The sequence below is a fragment of the Lytechinus pictus genome, chromosome 13 (assembly GCF_037042905.1).
Source record: "Lytechinus pictus isolate F3 Inbred chromosome 13, Lp3.0, whole genome shotgun sequence".
In the NCBI taxonomy this organism is placed as follows: Eukaryota; Metazoa; Echinodermata; class Echinoidea; order Temnopleuroida; family Toxopneustidae; genus Lytechinus; species Lytechinus pictus.
The window spans coordinates 13,700,494-13,723,310 of NC_087257.1; the positions used below are offsets into that span (position 1 = coordinate 13,700,494).

General features: G+C 35.0%; 1 protein-coding gene across 5 annotated transcripts in view; it reads left to right on the plus strand.

Moving 5' to 3' along the window:
• The window catches only part of LOC129275034 (formin-like protein 2), a 51,855-nt gene extending 30,653 nt beyond the window's left edge, over positions 1–21,202 (plus strand). For 4 of the 5 annotated variants that reach the window (XM_064108965.1, XM_064108966.1, XM_064108967.1 and 1 more), the window contains exons 16-25: positions 96–182; positions 524–592; positions 1,063–1,143; positions 1,500–1,629; positions 2,711–2,874; positions 3,695–3,796; positions 4,983–5,021; positions 5,525–5,593; positions 7,484–7,577; positions 15,595–21,202. In XM_064108965.1, the coding sequence (XP_063965035.1) occupies positions 96–182; positions 524–592; positions 1,063–1,143; positions 1,500–1,629; positions 2,711–2,874; positions 3,695–3,796; positions 4,983–5,021; positions 5,525–5,593; positions 7,484–7,577; positions 15,595–15,698 (939 nt within the window). In that variant the 3' untranslated portion in view covers positions 15,699–21,202. Of the gene's footprint in view, positions 1–95; positions 183–523; positions 593–1,062; positions 1,144–1,499; positions 1,630–2,710; positions 2,875–3,694; positions 3,797–4,982; positions 5,022–5,524; positions 5,594–7,483; positions 7,578–12,783; positions 12,800–15,594 lie in introns of all 5 variants that reach the window. The other variant, XM_064108969.1, reaches the window with a different exon arrangement.
• Positions 21,203–22,817: the final 1,615 nt, after the last annotated feature.

Below are 22,817 nucleotides of genomic sequence, written 5' to 3' on the forward strand. Positions count from 1 at the left end.
TTTATGGTAAATACCATGTTTTAATACAATCACAAAAATGTGTCTGACACATACTTTCATCCTCTTTTCCAATATTTGTTTTTGTTTTTTTGCAGCTGTGTAAGGTTGATAGGCTTGGTCAACGTCTTGGTTGTATGATCTTCATGGGTAACTTCACAGATACCATACTTTCTTTCACACCGGTGAGTATATTACAAGTTCAAATTTAGGATATAACAATGTCACTTCTCCCAGTTCATCTTTGATAATCATTGCCTAAACCAAATGTTGGGCTAAGCAGGCACACACACTGTATTTCCATATCCTGTGCTACATGTTTATCTTCCAGACAGCTAAATATAATATTTCTAACTTATTATGTTATCTAATGATCAAACATAAGAACAATTTCTTAAAAAAAGCAATTTCTTCTTTGCAACACATACAAGTATGCAAATATTATAAAGGATGTGCCATGTTTAGAAGAGGTTTCATTTTTCTTGGTACTTTTTTAATTATATCGGTTCCCCTCTTTTCAATCTAGCAACTGAATGCAATTACATCAGCATCGTTATCCATCAAGAACTCGAGCAGGATCAAGAAGTTATTAGAGGTAAATATTCTTCTTTTTATTTTTACTTTAGTATTAATGGTGAAGATGATGATGATGGGTGACCAATTATTGGTAATAACGATGTTGATTGTGGAAATTATGTGGGATGACAAGTATGGAATAGTGGTGATAATCTTGATGATGATGATGATGGCGATGATGATAATTACGATGATTGTGGTGATGGTGATGGCGATGATGATAATTACGATGATTGTGATGATGATGATGATGATGGCGATGATGATGATGATGGCAATGATGACGATGACAATTACGATGATTATGATGATGATGACGAACATGGCGATGACGACGACGATTACGATGATTGTGATGATGATGATGACGACGATGATATTAAAAGATAATGGTAATATAAGTTTTTTTGTTGTTGTCAATTTCAATTGGGAGATTGTATTGACAGATATTGCCAGCCCATAATGTCATATTTTTTTATATAAATCCAGGTTATTCTAGCTTTCGGTAACTACTTGAACAGCTCAAAGAGAGGAGCGGCCTATGGTTTCAAACTCCAAACACTAGATACGGTAAGCTTTCAGTCCTAATTGAGTGTATTCTCTATGTTTTCTTGCTGTGTTGTCAAGATTTCACATGATTGCTATATGCTTATTAAAGAACATACTGCTTATTGTTTTTGAATATTCATTCATTTCCATTTCCCATTGACAAAATAAACCAAAATATTACATGACAAAGTCAAATATATTACACATAAGAGATAAAGCAGTATACAATATGTACATGTACTTGAAAAAATCAGAAAATCAATTACAATATATGTAGACTCATGTGTTAGTTATGAACAGTTTATGAAACAATTTTCTTGAATTCTCTCCTTTGTACTTATTTTCAACCATTGTTTTATTCACATCAATTCTTACAGATCCTTGATACAAAATCAGCTGACCGTAAAATCACCCTGCTTCACTACATCGTACAGACCATCCATCAAAAATTCCCTGATGTCGCTAGTTTCCATGAAGATCTCCAGTACATCGAGAAGGCAGCAGCAGGTTAGAATGATAATAATAATAATGTAGGGTATTTATATTGGGCACATATCCACCTTGTTAGGTGCTCAAGGCGCTCCTATATTACCCGGCTAAGCTAGGCGTTCATAGTGCACACAGCTTTTTAAGGAATTACTTCCTACCGGTACCCATTTACCTCACCTGGGTTGAGTGCAGCACATTGTGGATCAGTTTCTTGCCGAAGGAAATTACGCCATGATAGGGCCATGCTTCACAGAATCTGCTATCAACCACAAGTCACTATTACCGTTATAGGCTCCTTAAATCATGCCATTTGAATCACCTAGAGCAAAGTTAGTTCTGAAAGGACTTGGGGTGAAACTTATTCTAGAAATCATTATTATTTAATGTGTTCTAGAATTTTACAATGCACAATCGGTGCACAGCTCCATAAACAATTGCATTCTGTTAGCTGGGAGCGAAATTTGTCATCACCCGCTGTTTTCAATTTGCCTAATTTAGTGATTCTAAACAATAATAATAATGATGATAATAACAATAACAGAAAATTTACCCAGGGTAGCCACTTCAGTTCCGAAAACTGTTCTCCCAGCAGGCCCTGCTATTTTTACTACCCCGGTTAAGCTAGGCTACCTATTCAGGTGCACACAGCTTTTTGAGGAATTACTTCCTGCCAGTACCCATTTACCTCACCAGGGTCGAGTGCAGCACACTGTGGATGAATTCCTTGCTGAAGGAAACTACGCCATGGCTGGGATTTGAACCCACGACCCTCTGTTTCAAAGTCCGAGACTAATCCACTGGGCCATGACGCTCCACATATTTTGTATTGTCATTATGTAGCATTTCACATTCAAATGTCTTCAAAGCCTCTGATCATAAAGGTAAACAATTGATAATAGGGCTGACCTTATCAATAGATAGCATTGATTATTGTGTATGATCAATGTACAAATCAACCCCACCATCAATCACACATAATGATGTTATGGGGCTCAGAAAGTCCATGTATATTTCAGGTTTACCAATTTTTCTCGAGTGATGTTGTGCGCTCTTTTTGACCCTCCTAAATTTTTTTCTCGTTTTCCAAATTATTGTGCAGTCTCGCTGGAGAATCTGATAGCTGACATCACGAGTCTGAGCCATGGTATCACGCTGTGTAAGAGAGAGTACGCCCAGCAGAGCGATAATACCATCCTCAGAGATTTCTTGCTGAACAACGAGGAGAAGGTCCGGAAACTGGAGATGGATCTCAAGAATGCAAAGGTTTGTGTTTAAGATGGTGATGAGGAGGAGGAGGAGGAGAATGAGAAAAGGGAAGAAGAGGTTAGTGTTATGATGATGATGATGATATTTGTGCTGGCAGTGGTAATAATGATGATGATGGGGATGATGATGATGGTGGTGGTGGTGATGATGATGGTGATGATGATGATGTTGATGGTGATGGTGATGGTGATGGTGATGGTGATGGTGATGATGATGGTGATGGTGATGATGATGGTGATGGTGATGATGGTGATGGTGATGATGGTGATGGTGATGATGATGATGATGATGATGATGATGATGGTGATGATGATGGTGATGGTGATGGTGATGGTGATGATGATGATGGTGGTGGTGGTGGTGGTGGTGATGATGATGATTATGATGATGGTGATGATGTTGGTGGTGATGATGATGATGATGATGATGATGATGATGATGATGATGGTGATGGTGATGATGGTGGTGGTGATGATGGTGGTGGTGGTGGTGGTGGTGGTGATGGTGGTGATGGTGATGATGATGATGATGGTGATGGTGATGATGATGATGATGATGATGATGATGATGATGATGATGATGATGATGATGATGATGATGATGATGATGATGATGATGATGATGATGGTGGTGGTGGTGGTGGTGGTGGTGGTGGTGGTGGTAAAAAAGATGATGATGATTCCAATGTTCATAATCAATTTATTGTCAAAGTCATAATGATGATTACGATAATAACAATCATCAGAACACTCATACTGATATCCCATATTTTAAATAACCAGCTCTAATACTGTATATCTCTAATCTTTTGTTTCAGGATGCATTCAATGAAGTCGTTGGTTATTTTGGTGAGAATCCCAAGACGTTACCCCCCAGTGCCTTCTTTGCCCTCTTCCATCGGTTCTCAGTTGCTTTCAAGGTTGGTCCTCATCCTTAAATATGTTCTTTGCCTTGTTTATCCTGATTTCTATGGGAACTATGTCCTTATCCAATCAAATGGAAGTATCTCAGTGCATAAAACTTTCATGGGAAATTGACCATTAATTACAATAATATCATAATATTGGTGAGTTCTTACATTGCGCTCATGTGTTCGATATGACACTCGTGGGGAGCGTTTCATCAAAATTTCATCTAACAAGCTGTCAGATCTGACAACTTTCCTTGATTTTGATTGGCTGAGAAGCACATAGAATGAGCACTTCTCAGCCAATCAAGATCTCGGAGGCGCGATCGCTCAGTCGAAAGAGCGGGGGTTTCGGATTCTGGTTTCGACCAGGGTTTGATTCCCACTCGGTGCGCAAATGCACTTTGGTAAGACATTAATCCTCATTACCAGGTCCCTCAGAGAGGACCTTAAGCTGTCAGTCCCCTGGTTGCTTGCCTACAAGCATTCATGCTTTCTTAGCAATTAGGTAAAAAATCTTGCGGATAAAATGTCTGACGAGTTCGTTCACGAAATGCTCCACCATCATTACCCTTGCTTTAACATGGCTGCCGACAAGGCACCTTGGTATTTTAAGGAGTACATTCCTGCTACCTGGTACTCAATAATTACACCTTGGTCATATAACTCTTGAATGAATCAAGCCTCTGGCTAGGGTATACTTCCTGTTTGAACATACCACTTCGACCATATTATGGTTCACAGATATTACATAATTTTCTTTGCTCCTGAACTCTCTCTCTCTTTCTCTCCCTCTCACATTTTCCCCCCTCTCTCTCTTTCTCTGCCTCTCTCTCCCCCTCTCTGTCTGCCTCTGCTCCCCCTTTCTCCCTCTCTCTCTCTTTCCCTCTTTTACCCTCTCTTACCATGTCCTTTTACTTACTCATTCTGAATCTTATTTTGATATGCATATATGTCTTCTTTACTTATGTTTTCTTTATGTTTTGAATTATATGTTTTTAGGTAATAATGCAGAGCCTTGTGGAAGACCAGCGATTTTTAAATGAACGTTTTAATTGTATATATTGTGTAATTTTACATATTTGTTTGTATAAAGCTGAACAGGCTGCTCTGGATAAAGATTTGAAATAGATAAATAAATTATTCCCAACAATTATGTTCATGCATTCTTATCTCTTCATTCTTTTCCGTTCCACAGAAAGCAGAGGTCGAGAATGAACGAAGGAAAAAAATCCAGGTATGTTAAGTCCCTTTGTTGCCTTTTCTCATTTTACAAGTTTTTTAAATTATTTTTTTAATGTGTCTACTTAAGGGTATATTATCAGTACCATATTTTTTTATCCTGCGGCATTATAAGGCAAAGAAGTGTACATTACCAAAACCATTTATTCAGCTTACAGCTTTTCAGGTTATTGCATTAAGGACATTTTATTGATAAACAGTTATTTCTATTTGTTTTTGGAATGATCTGCTTTAAATGTGTAGTGTTGATACTATTTGTGGGAGGGGGGGGGGGTGATGCATGTAAGCAAATGATTCTGGGTTTGTTTGTATGTGTATCTGTATGAAAGAAAACTGATCATTCCCATATTTCACTGCAACATATAACCACGATGAATTGTTTGCATTCAGAGAATTTCAGCAACATTACGTATACAGTTTCATGAATAAGCTTCTGAATACTGCAATGCAATAAAAAGATAATTCACTTTGTGATGATTTTGCTTGAATCTTTAACAGCAAGCCCAGAAGAACACGGCAGATAACATCGCAGCAGCTCAGAAAGTTAGGAAAGACAAACAAAATCAGGTGAGATAAGGTTTTAAAACAAGATTTGTATTGTCTTAGTGTACAAGCTATCAGTCTTTTCTTTAGACCATTCAACACCCTCATGACTAATATGCTTTTCACACTGCACTTTTTCCCCTTAACCCTAGGAAATTGGTGGGGCTAAGGGGGGGGGGGGGGTCTTAGCCCCACCATTTGCCCGGGGTTAAGCTTAGCCCACTTCGTTTTCACACTACGTTTTAGCAAAGTGGGCTAGCACGGTAAATAGTACGGTACTATCTGGCCCTGCAAAAAAGCAGGGGTCAGCCGGCTTATTGTGGTGCTAGCACCACAATTGCGGTGCTAAGAGATGCAGTGTGAAACGAAACAGGGCTAAGCAAAAGTGGGGCTAAGCATTAGCCAATCACAGAAGTCGAAATTGCACGTTAATCGCGCTCTGTATGGTAAAATCATCAATATTTATGAGCTGTGTGATTGCCCGGGGTTAAGGCGTTAACCCCGGCTAAGCAAATAGTATGGGGTTAAGAAAGACAGTGTGAATCGAAAAAAAGATAGTATGGGGTTAAGGATAGTCCGGGGTAAAGGATAGTATGGGGTTAAGGAAATGCAGTGTGAAAAGCATATAATTGTACTTGGTCTACTATGAATTTAGTCTTATTGCCCTATGGTCTACATTTCACCTGGGGGGGTGTTTCCCAAAGATTTAAGTATGACTTAGTCTCACTTAAATGCCGATGCGTACGTGATATGCAATGCGCAATCTTGTTGATTAATACACAGTAATGCGCGTCATGTTGGCATGATCAGACTGATGGAATCATGCCTTTAATTCTGCTTGCAACTAGTCTTTAAGTGCGACTCTAAATCCTACTTAAAGGACAAGTCCACCCCAACAAAATGTCAATTTGAATAAAAGAGAAAAATCCAACGAGCATGACACTGAAGATTTCATCAAAATCGGATGTAAAATAAAAAAAAGCTATGACATTTTTAAGTTTTGCTTAATTTCACATAATAGTTATATGCACATTCCGGTCGGTATGCAATGAGGGAACTGATGACATCACTCACTCACTTTTTCTTTTGTATTTTATTATATGAAATATGATATATTCTAATTTTCTCCTCATTGTCCTGTGAAACAAAGTTTTATTTCTCCCTGAACATGTGGAATTACCATTGTTTAACATTATATGGTTGAGTCAAGTTGGTCCTTATTGTCAAATCTGTAAAAATTGAAATATAATATATTGTATAATTCAAACCATAAAAAACAAAAGAAATAGTGAGTGAGGGACATCATCGATTCTATCATTTGCATGTGACTAAATTGTGCATATAACTATTTTGAGCAAAATAAGCGAAACTTTAAAATGTCATAACTTATTTTACATCTGATTTTGATGAAATTTTCAGCATTATGCTTGTCTGATTTTTCTTTGTTGATTCAAATCAACATCTTTATGAGGTGGACTTGGCCTTTAAATCTTTGTGAAACACCCTTCGGGTCTGATAGCAACCTGGTCCAATTCTCATTTAGTCTAATTTCCACTCTGTCTCTGTTTTTGAATACTTACTAAATGAAAATTTTGTTTGCAATCATTTTATGTAACCATAAAGACAGGTGTTTTAGACCAAGTGAATATTAAATAAAATAGGTACCACTTAACTTTAAATTTAACAAATGTAAAATGGGCTAAACCTGTGTGCAACCTAATACACAGGTTTACGAACACCCTTTTTGTTAATAAACTTCGGATGCTGTTTCATAAAAATATCTTTCGATATTGCTATTTTTCTGAACTTTCTCCTTTAGTAAATGTTTTTTAATACTTACATACAGGTACTTGTAAGAATTGATAGCAATCTTCTGTTTATTTTGTGTTTGTGCTTTCTGTTTGATGATTTCAGGCCGCAGTAGTAGCCGAGCTCGAGACAAGGTATAGGGGCAAGGAGAAAGGACCCAAAGAGGTCTCGGATGGTGCTATTGAGAATATCATCTCGGGTAAGACGCTTTTCATATCACTCGAACCAATCACGTGAAATTAGGATCAATAGCTTTGCATGTCACTATCCAGCACATGGAATTATTATGTGTTTTAAATGGTGTGTTTGGTTTTGCTCAATACTATGGTGGATAGTTGGGTCTGCTCTGTTCTGAGTATAAACAAGAAATATGTGTGTCTATTGAGGGAACTTAACGCTGTTTGTAGTAACCCCACTCTTTCCCCCAGAAAGGGCATCTAACCAAAGTAGCTGCATCTTTCCCACAAGATTCTGCAAGCATACTTTCATGACAGTTCCTCACATTTCATCAACTATAAAACATTATGGCTGTTGGAAAGAGAAAAAAGAGTTATTGAGGCATTATGCGCGACTTTGTTGCAGCCATTGTTGTGTCTATGACGAGATGTAAGGATTAACAGATGTTTGCGGGATTCATGCGAGGAAGATGTAGCTCTGACTTTGGGTAAAGGTGTCCAACCAAAATATGAATCCTCTATCTCCTTATCTAACCATGTTGGATTTGTGTTAGCTTGTGATGAAGTTATTCTACTCTAATCCTGTTCAAATTTTTGGTGGCATATGAACTGACAACAGTCTGAAATTCATCCGACACCAAACTTGGATGTATTTATGGACATGGGAAATTTTGTATTAAACTCTGTAACCTACGCATATATATCCTCCCCTTCTTTACCTAACTACTGTCAATGTTTATATTGCTGAGATATATATGAGTTTATATACATATTTAACAAAATATATCTTCTTTCTTCACCCTCCCCCCCCCCCACTTATTTTAAAGCGGTCAATGAAATTGTCATCTCAAATGAGGCATTATTCGTTTAATAGGTTCATATTTTTTTAACATTCATTTTTGTTCTGAACCTGAAGGACACCTGGGTAGGGTTTCATAAAGTTGTTCCTAAAATTATGCATGATGTTGCGCATGGCTGGAATATGTTCTTAGTATGTGTTCTCAAATGGGGGTGTTTCACAAAGATTTATGAGTATTACTTAGAGTTGCACTTAAATGCTGACGCGTACATGATAAGAAACACAATCTTATTGATCAATACGCAGAAGTGTGCGTCCTCTCAGCATGATCTGACCAATGCGGTCATGCCTTTTATAACGTACGCAACTAGGCCTTTAAGTGCGACTCTTAGTCATACTTAAATCTTTGTGAAACACCCCCCTCATGTCACCAGTCATGCATGAAGTTGTGCATAACTTATGGACAGCGTTGTGAAACCCACTTTGATGATAGGCCATAATGTTAACCTTGAAAATGTTCAAACAGGGGTCAGTAATTTGAAGATTTTCCCACATGGTATTGTTGGTGGTGGAAACTTGGCTGTGTTTGGTCACGAAATTGGCAGTACTTGTTTTTAATTGCTTGTTGTCTGGGCCTGGCTGAAGTGCATATATGTATGCCCTTTGCCCAAGAGGGAAAATCTTGACGATTGGTCATCTTTATTCTAGTCGGCCTCAACCATCTATTCTAATTCACCAAAAAAAATAGCTCGATATCAAAGAGTTTGCAAGTGGAATTGCCAAATTCGACGGAGACCCATATTTCGTAAAGTTTGTCATCACCACTATCAACTTTATGGGAAATTGTTGAATTGGCTATTAATGGTCAAGAAATTCGCAGTGCTATGGCCTGTTATCAAGTATTCTTCCGGTCCACCAAATTGCTCATTGTGAGATTGATTAGATAGTGTATACTAGTAAAAAGAAGCAGGATTTCAGATATGAATATCACAATCAGTGAATATATTTGACAACAAATTTGATATTGATACTAAGATAATAATCTCTTCTTTGATATGTGAGAAAAAAACCATTCACGCATGGCATCACATGTGGATCTGTATCAAACTCATTAAGTGATTTATTAAAAAGAAACATTAAAATAAGACATAAAAGAAAATGCTATAAAAGCCAGCCATTTTCAATGCATCAATATTATATTCCAAACAATCTTCATCAATTTTTCCTGTGCTAACAAATTTGACAATCAAATTTCAAACTCATTTTGCTCATCAATGCAGGCAATTTTTCATATCATATGTGTAAAAAAAGACCTCCAAAATACAGAACTCAATGACAATATAAACAAAATATGAATAACTTATGCAAAAAATAAAAAATGAAATAAAAAATAGCCGAAAATCCTGCTTTTTTTTCTATGATGCATTTTACATGATCATATGGGAGATAATCATTGGTATCGATCCGGTGGGGATTATATGTAGAGTTTCATGATCTGGAGGGAATACACCTTGGTGTTTTTATCATCATTTATTTTTATGTTGAGCTTATATAGGTGAATCACGAGAAGTATTATTTTTCATGTAGGGCATCTTCATTGATAAATTTTAAGATACATGAATATGTACGTAGGGAAGGGACTGCCTGGAGTCGAGAGAATTAATACAGGAAATTTTACCAGGACCCCATTTTACAAAGAGTTATTAAAAACTGATCCGATCAACCGCAACTATGGACGGCCAGCAACGTCAACATCTAAAATGCACGTTCAAAATATTTTCTAGATATGGGCTATTCCATGGTTACTCACGTTACATTTGGAGACACCTTGACTCATACTTGGAGCTGTAACTCCATTATTATTGATAGGAACTTAACATCTCTTTATCACAACAAAGTACGCAGTCTGACTATCCTTTGTATAAAAACAAAACTTGGGAAATTTCATTATGCTCCTGGCAAATCTTTGAAATGTGTCGGTTACTCATGTTACATGATTTGGACATGCATAAAATGAAAAGTGGACATAAGTGGAAAGTGTCCTCATGCAAGGCTTTTATGAAAGTTGATTATATCCATTTTAAAGAAGTATATTAGGGTGACAGATTTGTATATAATTAAAAAAATAAAGAACACATGGTTTTTACAAGGGGTGCAGATAAAGTGGTTACTCACGTTGCGGTTCAGATGGGCTATATGTACAAAGACACATTGAGCTCATGTCCACCAACCTATGGAATTGCCCATATGATGTATATTCATACATTCACCATTCTCTTGATTATTCAGTGTGATTCTCTTTGTTTACTCAGGAGATTAAATTACTTGTAGAAAAAATTATGGTATGGATGGATTACCATACAGTTGAGATCGATTGGATCAATCGTAACTCTTTGTAAGACGGGGGCAAGATATCATAGAGATGTGTGACACGCAACCCCCAAACCAACAAGAAGTCATCAAGGAAGATTCTCTGTAAATGTTCAAAATATTGATACAATGTATTAAGTCTTCAAATATGTAATTAAAAACTGGAAACAAAAGCTTATTAGAAATTGTAATTCATCTTCCTCATACTGTCAAAACTTTGAAGTTGTAAATAAACAATGAGATGCAAGATTTCTTTGACATCATTTTCCCCGACTGCTTTGCAGAACGCGCACATCTCATGCTTGAATGAACCCTGTACTTTAAACCTTGTTTTCTCATTCTTTGAGGCCAAAAAAATCTCAAAATTCATTTTGGGCAACTTATTGTTGGTTTAGGGGGTAGCAAGTCACAAATATTGTATATCATGATCATAATTTTGTTATCATATTATGAAGGCAATAATTTCAGGGCAGGAAATGTAATTAATGGGTCCCAGAAGTGATCACATCTCTATGGAACACAGAACCCTATTAAAAAAAACTTTGCCTTTTATAATCTCAAAATGTTACTTAGTTCTATATGCCCTCAAGAATGACTCATTATGCCTATATGTAGTTCTGAATTTTCACTTATAAACCTGCTCACAATCATGAAAGTGTGCAGTTATGATTACAGTTAAGGATACATCAATAATAAAGTGTATCTTTGGTGCATCTTAGAGATAAAGACGTAATCTGAAAGAACATTTGTGTTTTTTACTTCAATGCATGAAAAACTGTTCTTATATTATGATTTATCTTGAGTTGTTTATATTTTTGTACTTTTTTAGTTGATCCTTGTTCACTAATATGCTTTTCACATTATGTAGAATTAGACCCCACTAGTGTAGAAGTTCTTAGTTTTTGTAAGTAGAAACCAAAATTTATATAAAGTTGGCCGAATGCACCTGCATGGATATATACCTAAAGCAGCTTGTGTATTAAAAAACATATCCACAAATGAGTCAGGAAATTAGCATAATAAATGCTTAAACTTTGTTGGAGAAGTATTATTCTTCAACTATTTTAACAGATTATATACGGTGCTACACAAAAAATGCTGTTAATCTTCATCATCATTTGTGATTAATTTCACGAGTCCAGATAGTTATATGAAATCCATTCTGTCAAAGTAGAATATTACCAACCTTATCCATAGCTTGGCTGTAGGGAGGGTTTAAATGCTAGGAGACAAAGATAAATTACTATGGTCTTTTAATGATTCTATGGGGCTTCAATTATGTTGATATAAAAGAAAGGCCACTCAAAATAACCAGATAACGATAACCAATCATTAATGCTGCCGTCACATTTTCTGTATGGTGGTTGTACGGCGAGTTAAAAATGGCTGCTTTATACAATAAACCCATATATGTGTATCTGATATGAAAAATGTGAAAACGGCAGTTTTTGACTCACCGTATGGCCGTCATACGGGTAATAATAGGTATTATTCTTATTTAATGCTAGGTGCTTTAGTACATAACATAATGCTAGGATAGCTGGCCAGCTATGCAATGTAACTGTTTTATTAAAGATTTCTGAATATGAGCAGTTTTCATGCAAAATAAATTTATTTTATATATCTATATATATATATATTTTTTTTTTGGGGGGGAGGGGTAGTGGGTATCAAAATGAAGTAAGAGCTATGCTGGAAATGATGTCTAAGTTGAAATGATTAATGTTGGTATAAACAGATATATAATGTATAAACATAGGTTTTGATCTGGGTGTCTTTATCCTATTTTATTTTGATACTGGTTTCCATTATAAATTTTCATTCACTTTTGGTATATATTGTCATCACTATTATTTCACATTCTTTTGATTGACTCATTCCTTTCCATGAGGGCTTTACATGTAGCTCCTATACAATTAACTTGTGTCTACGAACCTGGCCTAACATATCGCATGTTTCTCTTGTTTTATTTTATTTTTTATCATGGTTATAATCTCTGCCCCTACTACTTCTACCGCTCTCCATTGATTTTTGTTTCTCCCGCTTGCTCAAACGATCAGCTTTAAGACAAGCTCGGTAAGCTTTAACCCCTTTAATCCCATTTTAATCTCATTTTTAATCCCTCACATTTCCCCCATTAAACAGATGTATTTCATTATACCTATAGAACATGAAAATGCACAAAAGTGACAGGTCATTATTTATTACCATTCTCCTTTTCATCCAGTATAGTTTATATATGCATTTGCATTCATTATCTGTACAGTTATTTTGATCATTTTGATTAAATCAGAATGCAAGTTATTCATGTTCAAGAGTCTAATAGGATGAATTGCTCCATTATTTATTCAAATGCTCCCACAAAGAAAATCCATTAGCTACCATTACAACAAGGAACAGTCAAGAAATCATTTCAAATCATTTCAAAGCTCCCATCATCTGATCTTTTAGTTATTCACAAACATTGTGCAGCACATTTTTCAAATGTTTGAGCACCTTAAGTGAGTTTAGACTCGAACTACATGTCTTTGTATGAGTTTTGCTTGCTTGCTTTTGATGTTGATTGTATTAGCTTGTCACTATTGCTATCAGCTTTTGACTAAAATTTTTGCTTTGTACTTTTCACAACACACATTTCCTTGTAGCTATTTAGAAGTTAGAAGAATCTCTCTCCCTTCTACAATGTACATAGTGTAAAATTTGAATATTCATAGTTGTACAATAGCTCTGTTGTGTAATCCTACTTTTAGAACTTAATACAGGTAGAGTTAACAAAATGCTTTGGATTTTCAGTAATCTCTTAAACAAATTACAACAAATGTACAAATCAAAAATTACACTATGCAAAGCAACAGTCTATTTGGAAGCTCATAGAGACATCAAATGATAACATGATATGCACTGTACAAGAACTGACTTTATTATTATTCATTTCTATCTCGTAGACATATATGGTACATGTGATAAATAGATGTACTTTGCATGTACATGTACCATTTGATTTTTCATCCTTAAAATGATAATTAGAAAGACTTTCATGAAGTGTAGACCTTTTTTTTTTTGGTAATGCACACACATGATACACACCCTTCATTTTTATTAGCTCCGCATTATTTGTTGTGGATCTTAAATATATTTCTATTAATTTTTCCCATTTGTTGAAAGGATTTTTTTTTAATATGTAATTTGCAAATCATATTTTAAGTTTGCTATCTAGACTACCAAGATATCGAGTTTTCTTTCCAAATACAGTATCCATCATTCACATGTACTTGTAAGCGTTTTTGTTCGCACCTCGTTCCCATTGCCGTGCGGTCATAAAGGGATGCTCCGGGCTGAAGGTATTTATATCTAAATAAATAGAGTAAAATTTACAGAGCAAAATGCTGAAAATTTGATCAAAATCGGATAACAAATAACAGTTATTGGTTTCTTAAGATTTGCATTATTCCGGTGAAACAGTTCCTGGCATGTCTTTATGAAATATTCATGAGGTGGGCTGATGATGTCACATCCCCACTTTTCCTTTTCTTGTGTTATTACATGAAATCATAATTGTTTCATTTCTTTATCATAAATATGTAAATGATGTGTCTCCATTATGATGAAATAAGTTGCAGCAGTAAATAACTAATGTACTTAATCAGTTGTGAATCCAATTGCTTTAGCTATTGGTAGGAACATTTTGAATAAACCTCATTTCATATAATAAAATACCAGTGGGGATATGACATCATCAGCCCACCTAATGAATATTCATGAAGACATGCCTAGAACTGTTTCACCGGAATAATGCCAATCTTGAAAATTCAATAAATTTGTTATTTGTTATCTGATTTTGATCAAATTTTCAGCATTTTGCTCTGTGAATCTTACTCTATTTATTGAGGTATAAATATCTTCGGCCTGGAGCATCCCTTTAAGATGGCCATTCAGAGCTGATCGCGAAAGGTTTCGAGTCACCAAAATATTTCCTACAGTCAAAACAATTGCCATGACTGACCTCAGGATCTGATGAGCTCTGACATCACTACGATTTCTCCATGATTTAGACCACCTTTTCAATCATGGCGCAAATCTAGACAGTGGGAATTAGGTATAAGACATAGACACATCCACCAATACATATTTAATGAAGGTGCTCAAAGTCATTTAAACAAAGAAAATCATGAAAATTTGAAGCTAGATTTTTAAATACATTCAGTTTTTAGATATTTCCGATACTCTTTTATTTGATGCATAATTTTATTTAAGAAGTGCATTGGAATATGAATTTTAAATATGTCGATTTAAAATCTTGATTTTGCTCTATTCAGCAAGAACTTTTAAGTTTTACAACAGGGAAAAAATACAAAATATGGGTATATTCTTTATGACTATTGGAAACACTACTTCCGGGTCCCTTAACACAAAGGTTAGCGATTAATCGTACGCTTGATTTTCACGATTGATTGTACATTGTAGTCAATGGAATCAATCGTAGAAAAAGGTTCTATGATCATTGCTAAGCTTTGTGTTACGGGCCCCAGATTTGCAAGGCAAAAAAATTTATGATTTGAAATGATTTCACAACTGTAAATGCTTGCAATTATTTGATAGCTACTTTCAAAAACTTACTATTGACATAAATACTTCTTTTATGATAATAGCAATGGACTCGGGCCTTATGTGTTAAATGTATTATCAGTGTCAGTGTCACTATGGGCTTTTTACCATATGACGAATGTTTAGAAACAATGATCGCTAATGTAGTCAAGTCCTATTGTGTAGTGTCAAGTGGCGTTTACTAGAGGTATTGCATAGTATTGTATGTAACTTGATTTGGAAATTAATGACCACTTCTCTGTTTTTCCCCCATGTAAAATTCTCAGATCTGAAAAACGAGCCATACCGACGTGCCGATGGCATACGGCGGAGTCTCCGGCGTAGGCAGGTGGAACGACCGTCTATCCTAGCTGACGAGATGGTCATCTAGACTAATGGATGGAGCACTTGACCAGCACAGAGCACCGACCAGTATATTAAACTGCTAGCGTCAGGAAATGTTCATTCTCGTGCCAAAGCAATCAGAAATATAGCACCAAGAAGGCAGTTTGTAGAGTCTTTGGCACAACCGACTATCCTTGCCGACAACATGATCAGTTACATGTAGCTTGATGGTCATAGGACGTGACCGGCACAAAGCACTAACCACTAAAGTGTATTTATCTGTTAGATATGAGTAATGTCAATTCTGGTGTTTTCCTGAACAGACAGAGATCTTCCAGCAGACACTTGGTGTACTGCATCCGCTTCACCAGAAGAAGAGCCACATCTTCAACACTTGAAGGCAGTCCAGGGCTTTATAACACAAAGGTTTGTGATGGATTGCAAATATGAAATAATTTTTTCGATAGGATACAGGTCAGTGGTTTGAGTGAAATTCGCCTTCAATATTGATCATGAGTGGCCAATTGCAATTTAGCGATGATTGAAAATCTTTGCGTTACAGAGCCTTGAGTTCCACCAGACCTTAAATGTAAAAGATGTGCCACCAATGACATCAAAGTTGTAGTCGGCTCTTTATTACCATATCTAAAAGATTTCCGACCACTTTGAGACTGGCTCTTTTGACAAATCCAGCACATTTCTCACTAACAATGCTAAGGTTTTGAGTTTATGATATATATACTTGTAAGTGAGGAGCATGCATCACACATATACAATTTAAATATCTCCATATATATCACATTTGTCAACCATTCATTGAAAAAAAAAATAGGTGACACCTTTCTCTTGCCATGAATGGCAAGGAGAAGAAGATAGATTGTTTTGTGTACCAGATCAGGTAGTATAATGGTAGATGTGTAGATATCGTGCATAAAGCAAGATTAGAAACTAGACTGTAGTGCGCACATCTCTTCTAGATCGTATGCTGATTGCGTAATCTTTCACAATGCCTATCTGATGATGGTGGTTGAGGGCAGCATTTCCTTGAAAAGAAAACTATGTAGACAATCCTTTCTTTGATTTCAATGGGGGAAAGCACCCATTATCTCGCTCTTATGAGGGTCGAAGGTCACGACATGGGGTAAAAAGGTCACGACCTGGGGTGAAAGGTCATGACCTGACATCTGTAGTCTGTCAGCGGTGTTATGTAATCGGTCAGTTGATGAAATGTGAGTGGACAGTGATAATAAATATTAATCATGATGAAGCTCAGGCTACTTTTAAAAAGAAAAGTTGAAAGAAAGATCAAAATTACAATGTAAAACTTATTAAAAAAGACCAATGCTATTCTTAACTATTCTGAATTGTAATTGTAACAAATTGTGAAAGATGGTACATGTATAATTGTATGTCATCTATGCAAAACCTACAACATAAATATCGTGTCAAAATTGTGTAGCCATGCACACCAACATTTTCGACTTTCTCTTCTGTTTTCTTACATAAAAAAAAAAACCATGATTATGATATAAACAGACAAATTTTCCGTATAAAATGGTCAGAGACCGGTACATTAAGGCAAATATAAAGAAAATGTGACCAGTCTCTTATAATATAATTTCAAAAAGGGTGATTAATATCAGGCCCATCACATGTAGTTGCACCTCTATCATTTTGTAATTCATGCTTTAATAAAGATGACCAAATCGTTATGAATATTCATGAAATATGTCCAAATGTTTCTTTTAATACCTTATGATGTTTAGTATGAATTAGTTGCTTCAGAATCAGAAAGACTCTTCCCATCTACAGACTATACGTCCTTCTGATTCTCATGCAACCACTTAAAGTATGATTGCTTCCAAACGGAAGAGCTGATGAAAGTTAATATTCTTTTTTTATAGTGATAAATAATTTTTTTATATATGAACAAAGTATATATAAACAACACAAATGTATATAGAAAGGATGAAATTGTGAAGATTTTCTATTTATGATTGATTATCTGCTTGCAGACGCGAAGCAATTCTATAAGACATTATTTTTGTGTCTTTGGGTTTGTTTTTATATTTTATATACATGTACAGCCAATTGCTGTGTGATGCAACTCAGAGTGCAAAGCTCGGAGGTGTTTTGTGTTTAACATGTAAAAACATTGGGCAATATAACATTCTAAGTTTATTGATTATCGTATGAATAGTTTGTGTTCGTCATTATTTATATCTATTTTCGAATGTATATGATTTTTTTGGAGCTGTTGACGATGGACTTGATGACAATGTTTGCATTTTTTTTTCTCAACTGTTTGCCATCCATTTCACTTCATATACAATGAAACACATATCTCTCTAGTATATATATATCTTAACTATTCACCAATTAAAGAACACACCTTCAATATAAATATAAGGTGTTGCAAGACTTTATAGCTTGTAATCATGACATAATATTCTTGTTTTATATATCAAAATATGACAATGGTGTCAATATAATTTTACCCAGAGTTCACATATATCTTTAGGCAGGAAAAGTCACTTTTTTATATTCTTTTGATAAAATTCTGCCATTTTACAGGAATTGCAGATGAACTGAAATCTCTTGATATCTTTGTAGTATCTTAGTAGCAGTATGTTGTAAACCAAGTGCTGTGAGAATGCCTTTGTAATGTAAGCAACAAGCTAGAGACCAAATTTGAGGAGAATCTTGTAATATTTTGATGCGCAAATCACAGTTCCTGCACTTCATTGTGTTAAAATAAATGTATTATGACAATCATGTAATTTGTAGCTGTAGTTGTACTTGCATTTTAAGGAGTTGTGATAAACTAGGGCACAATTTAAACTTGCAAGACGAAGTATAGCTTGTAGTATAATATAACAGAACAGGTTCAAACCATTTTAAAACTTACACATTTTTTTCTCATGAAATAGATCAATTTTTTATACACACTTATATCTATGATGCTGATATTTGCCCCGTACACTTATACTGTACACATTTAATTTGTACCTCTTTTTATTTTTTCTCTTAAAGTTTGATATTATTTATTTTGCTTTTACAGTACGAAATAAGAATTTGGTTGCGTCCCTTTTATGTTGTTCTTTGCCCATTATGAAGCTAATTTGACACGGATCTGAAATGTCAACTTGCCAGTTTATTTGTAATATTATCTCATTTTACCACACAATATAACCTCACGTGTTATTTTTTTTTTTTTAAGGAAATCAGGAGTTCTTGACATTCCAGCCCCTCTATTTTTTGCCATTGATATTGAAATTAAACAAATAGCACACAAATTGTCATTTTGTTAACCTGGAATATGAAATAAATACACACAAAAAAGAAACAGCATTTTATATAGTTTTTCAGGAATGGATACTTTTTGCAGACATTCTGATCAATTATTTTATTAACATCAAAATGACTGTAAATGGATGGTTTTATAGACCTCCACCCCCAAAAAGATAAATTACAATAACATTTTGTGAGAATATACAGTAGTTAAGTCAGAAAATGCTAGCACTGTTTTAGATATCGGCTGTAAGACCCCTGAGTACTAAGCTTCATGCTTCAATGTGCCTTATTTAGATGGAACTCCTTGTGATGTGTATCATATATATTCTCCAGCAGAAAAAAATCAAGTATATAAATAATGAAAAATAATGCACTATTCATTTGACATAGCTGTATTGCAGTTGAAAATAAGGGGCACATACTGTATGTAGCAATTTTTAAGGATAATGACTAATGAATTTCGCCATGTTTTTCAATTTTCATGTTCCCTTGCACATTTCTATGGAGGAGATGGTTTTCAGACATTATTAGATTGCTACTTTTACCATCTTTTGAATTATAGCTTTTTCTTCATTTTTAAGAAATTGTTTAATTATTATTTTGTAATTACAAGGTTTGAACACTACAGTCCTTTGAAGATATAGGTTTCAACTGAGACACACCAACAAAAGAAAAACCCTAAATTAGGTTTTAGCTGTTTGTAGAAATAATGAAATGGCTATGAGAGAATGACCCCCCATGGAACAATCTTCTCGCTGTCATTGAGACAATGTTATCCAATAAGGCATAAAGCCTACAGTAAATATTTGCACTATGTAATTGATATAAATAAATTATCATTATACCATGCCAAGACAAAATGAATAATCTATATACGTAGAGAGGCTTGTGCTGATCCATTTGTTTTTATTTCACGACTCTTTCAATCATTTTACTTTTCCTTGCCATAAAAACAAATGTTCAGTTCGAATGACCAGCGATGAGATGGCTTTTATCTGGTTATACAGTTTACACTCTTTGAAATCAAGATATGCGATACTATTATTGAGAATTTGATAGTGTACACTTGCTCATTGTATTATTTTTCAGCTCTCATTTACTTGCCTGTCTTTTATCCTTATTACCTTAAAAAGTAAGTTCTATGTCTGTTGCTTAGGATTTGATTTTGCTGTAACACAAAATATCGTTACCTCCAGCTCAAGATATCTCTGGCAGGTTGCTCTAGTCAACGGAATAAGAATGAATCCTTTCAAGTCATATTTTGTGTAAAATGGTCTGTCTGATGACTTGTACATAAATAAGATGTAGAGAGATTTGGTCTGTAAAGTTATGCATAACTTTGCGATGAACTAGAATATGAAATGCTGAAATTTCTTTTTGCAGCAAAACAATGTTTGAGTGTATTACTATAAAGACAAAATTGGCAGTAAGGGATTCCCATTTGTACTCAAATGTTTATCAACACTCCAGCTTTTCATCATCATCCATGTAGTTCAACTTTAGCTAATTTATGTAAGGAAAAAAAGAATGGCAACTCATTTAGCTTGTAATTATCCAATCATTTATAAAGTTGTTCGTAAGTGCATGAATAGCCTTAAGAAAGGCAACCCCTCGCAGCTCTTCATCCTTTTACAGGACAAGCCGATAAAAAAAAGGATAAAGGTGAATTTGAATTTATAGAGACTAATGATATCATTTTCTGTTTGAAACAATCTACCTGGATTTTTGCCTTAGTTTTACTATACCAAAACTTCTTTTCATATTTCTTAAATCCGATAATTCTCATTTTGATAAGGTTTGCCCATCATAGCATTGGTAGGGATAGGTTTATTTTCTACATGTACTGTACTTACAAATATCTTGCCTTAGCGTAACATGAATATGAGGTGTTCGTTAATTGAAATGTATGCCCATGTAATGTCTTTTTGTGGATTATTTTTTAATGTCCAACTGAAAAAGGAAAGATGACTATAAAAAACAGGTTATTTTGAAATGAAATGATTTTTTTGGATTGGCCGATATAATTTTAATGAACTATGTAATTTTATTTTTATAGATTTCTTTCTCGGAAATCCTGAATCTCCATTTTGGTAACAAAATCAGAAGAAATCATATGAATTGTGTTCTGAGGTACTGTGTTAGGTTTAGAAGAGAAATTAAGATGACATCTGTAGTCGACTTCATTCACAAATTGTTTTTTTTTCTGTTATTTTTGTGTACAGAATAAATTGTTCTGATATTTTTAAGATAAATTTATTCCAATGATGGTATTGTGTGTTTGTTCGGGTTTTGTCTTATAAGAATGAGTGTTGATTCAAATTAATGAAAATTAAATCGTAACACAGTTGTTTGGGGGGCAAGATGTGCATGTACATATACTTGCCCCTTTGCACTCTAAAAACAAAAGTGTACCAGTACTCAATTATTTGGTAAAGATGAACATGCATGTTTGTTTGGTAAAATATTGACAAATATTGGGTAAATTTTATGCAATGTTTGGCCAAACATATCCATGAAACAGGTTTTTAACTGACTTTTCCCCTACAACCCTTGCTTGTTCCATTTTTATACAACATTGGGTATATTTTCACAAATTTTTAGAATTTTTGCAACACAAAGAACATAATGCATACATGAATTTGAGATGAATTATGTCATATGGTGTCAATGGCTTTTGATAATTGAAATTGATGCTATTCAATCAAAGCTATATTAAAGTATAAGAAGATTGTATGAGATTGGGAAGTGAAATAGATATGACAGAGACTGAGAGAGACTGAAAAAAGGAGAGGGGGGATGGGAGTAGGATGGTTTTTAAATTAGGAAAAATTATCATGAATATGGAATTTCATTACGATTCAGGGGTGAAAAAAAAATCAATCGATTGCACTAAACATGGAGAAAGATAAGAAGGGGTAAATGAACCGATCGGGATATGGAAAAGGGGAATAAAGTAAGGAGGGGTGTTGCCAACTTGAAGCTATTCTTCCAAAACTCGACAGGAATTTGTGTCATCCTCTGTGAAGGTGAACCGTACACCAATATAAAACCCTAATTTGACACCCCCATCCGATCCTTTATTTTTACCTTTACCCCCAAATTGGCAATTACAATGATATCCGATCGTCTTGACGTGGCATCCACTGATCTCTCGAGATCAGTGCGTCCATCACAGGAATCTTCAATTCGGCAACGCTAGGCAAAGTCAAGGTTAATCAATAATGTTGGGTCACTTTAGTTGACTGCCTTGTTATCACAGCGGCGCACATTTTGATGCCCCCGGTCAGGTCTGGGGGTAGTAAGCTTGAGAAGTGTTGGTGCTTGCGTATTTTGCAGTTATTAAAGGAGTGATGCGCAAAAATGTCAAAAGTAGCTTCCTAATTTCATACCACAGTTTACGATGTGAGATCTAAATGTAATTATCTTCACTAAGGTCAGGGTCAGGGGGATACTTATATCATAGGTGGACTGGGTGGAGCAGAGGAATGAAAGTCGTTTTAACTGAAAGTCTTATGATTGCTTGGAAGGGTTTTAATGAAGATTGAGAGAGAACTGGTGGGAATCGAACCTAGGATCTCGCATTCAAAGACATGATTAATAATGATAATAATGAAAACAGTATTTCTATTGCACATTTCCTATTTAAAAAAAAGACCGACTTGGAAACATCTGTCTCTAAATATTACTACTTCCATATTTTTGACCATTTTTTTATACATTTTTTTTCATGTGAACCATCAACCATGTAAACTAGATGACATATAGAATTGTGACATGTACGAAGTGGGAAACATTTATACCTTTCGGACTACTTGAGCAGAGAGCCATTTTTAACTGTTCTGCTTGTCACTTTTTAAAGGGGAGTAAAAAA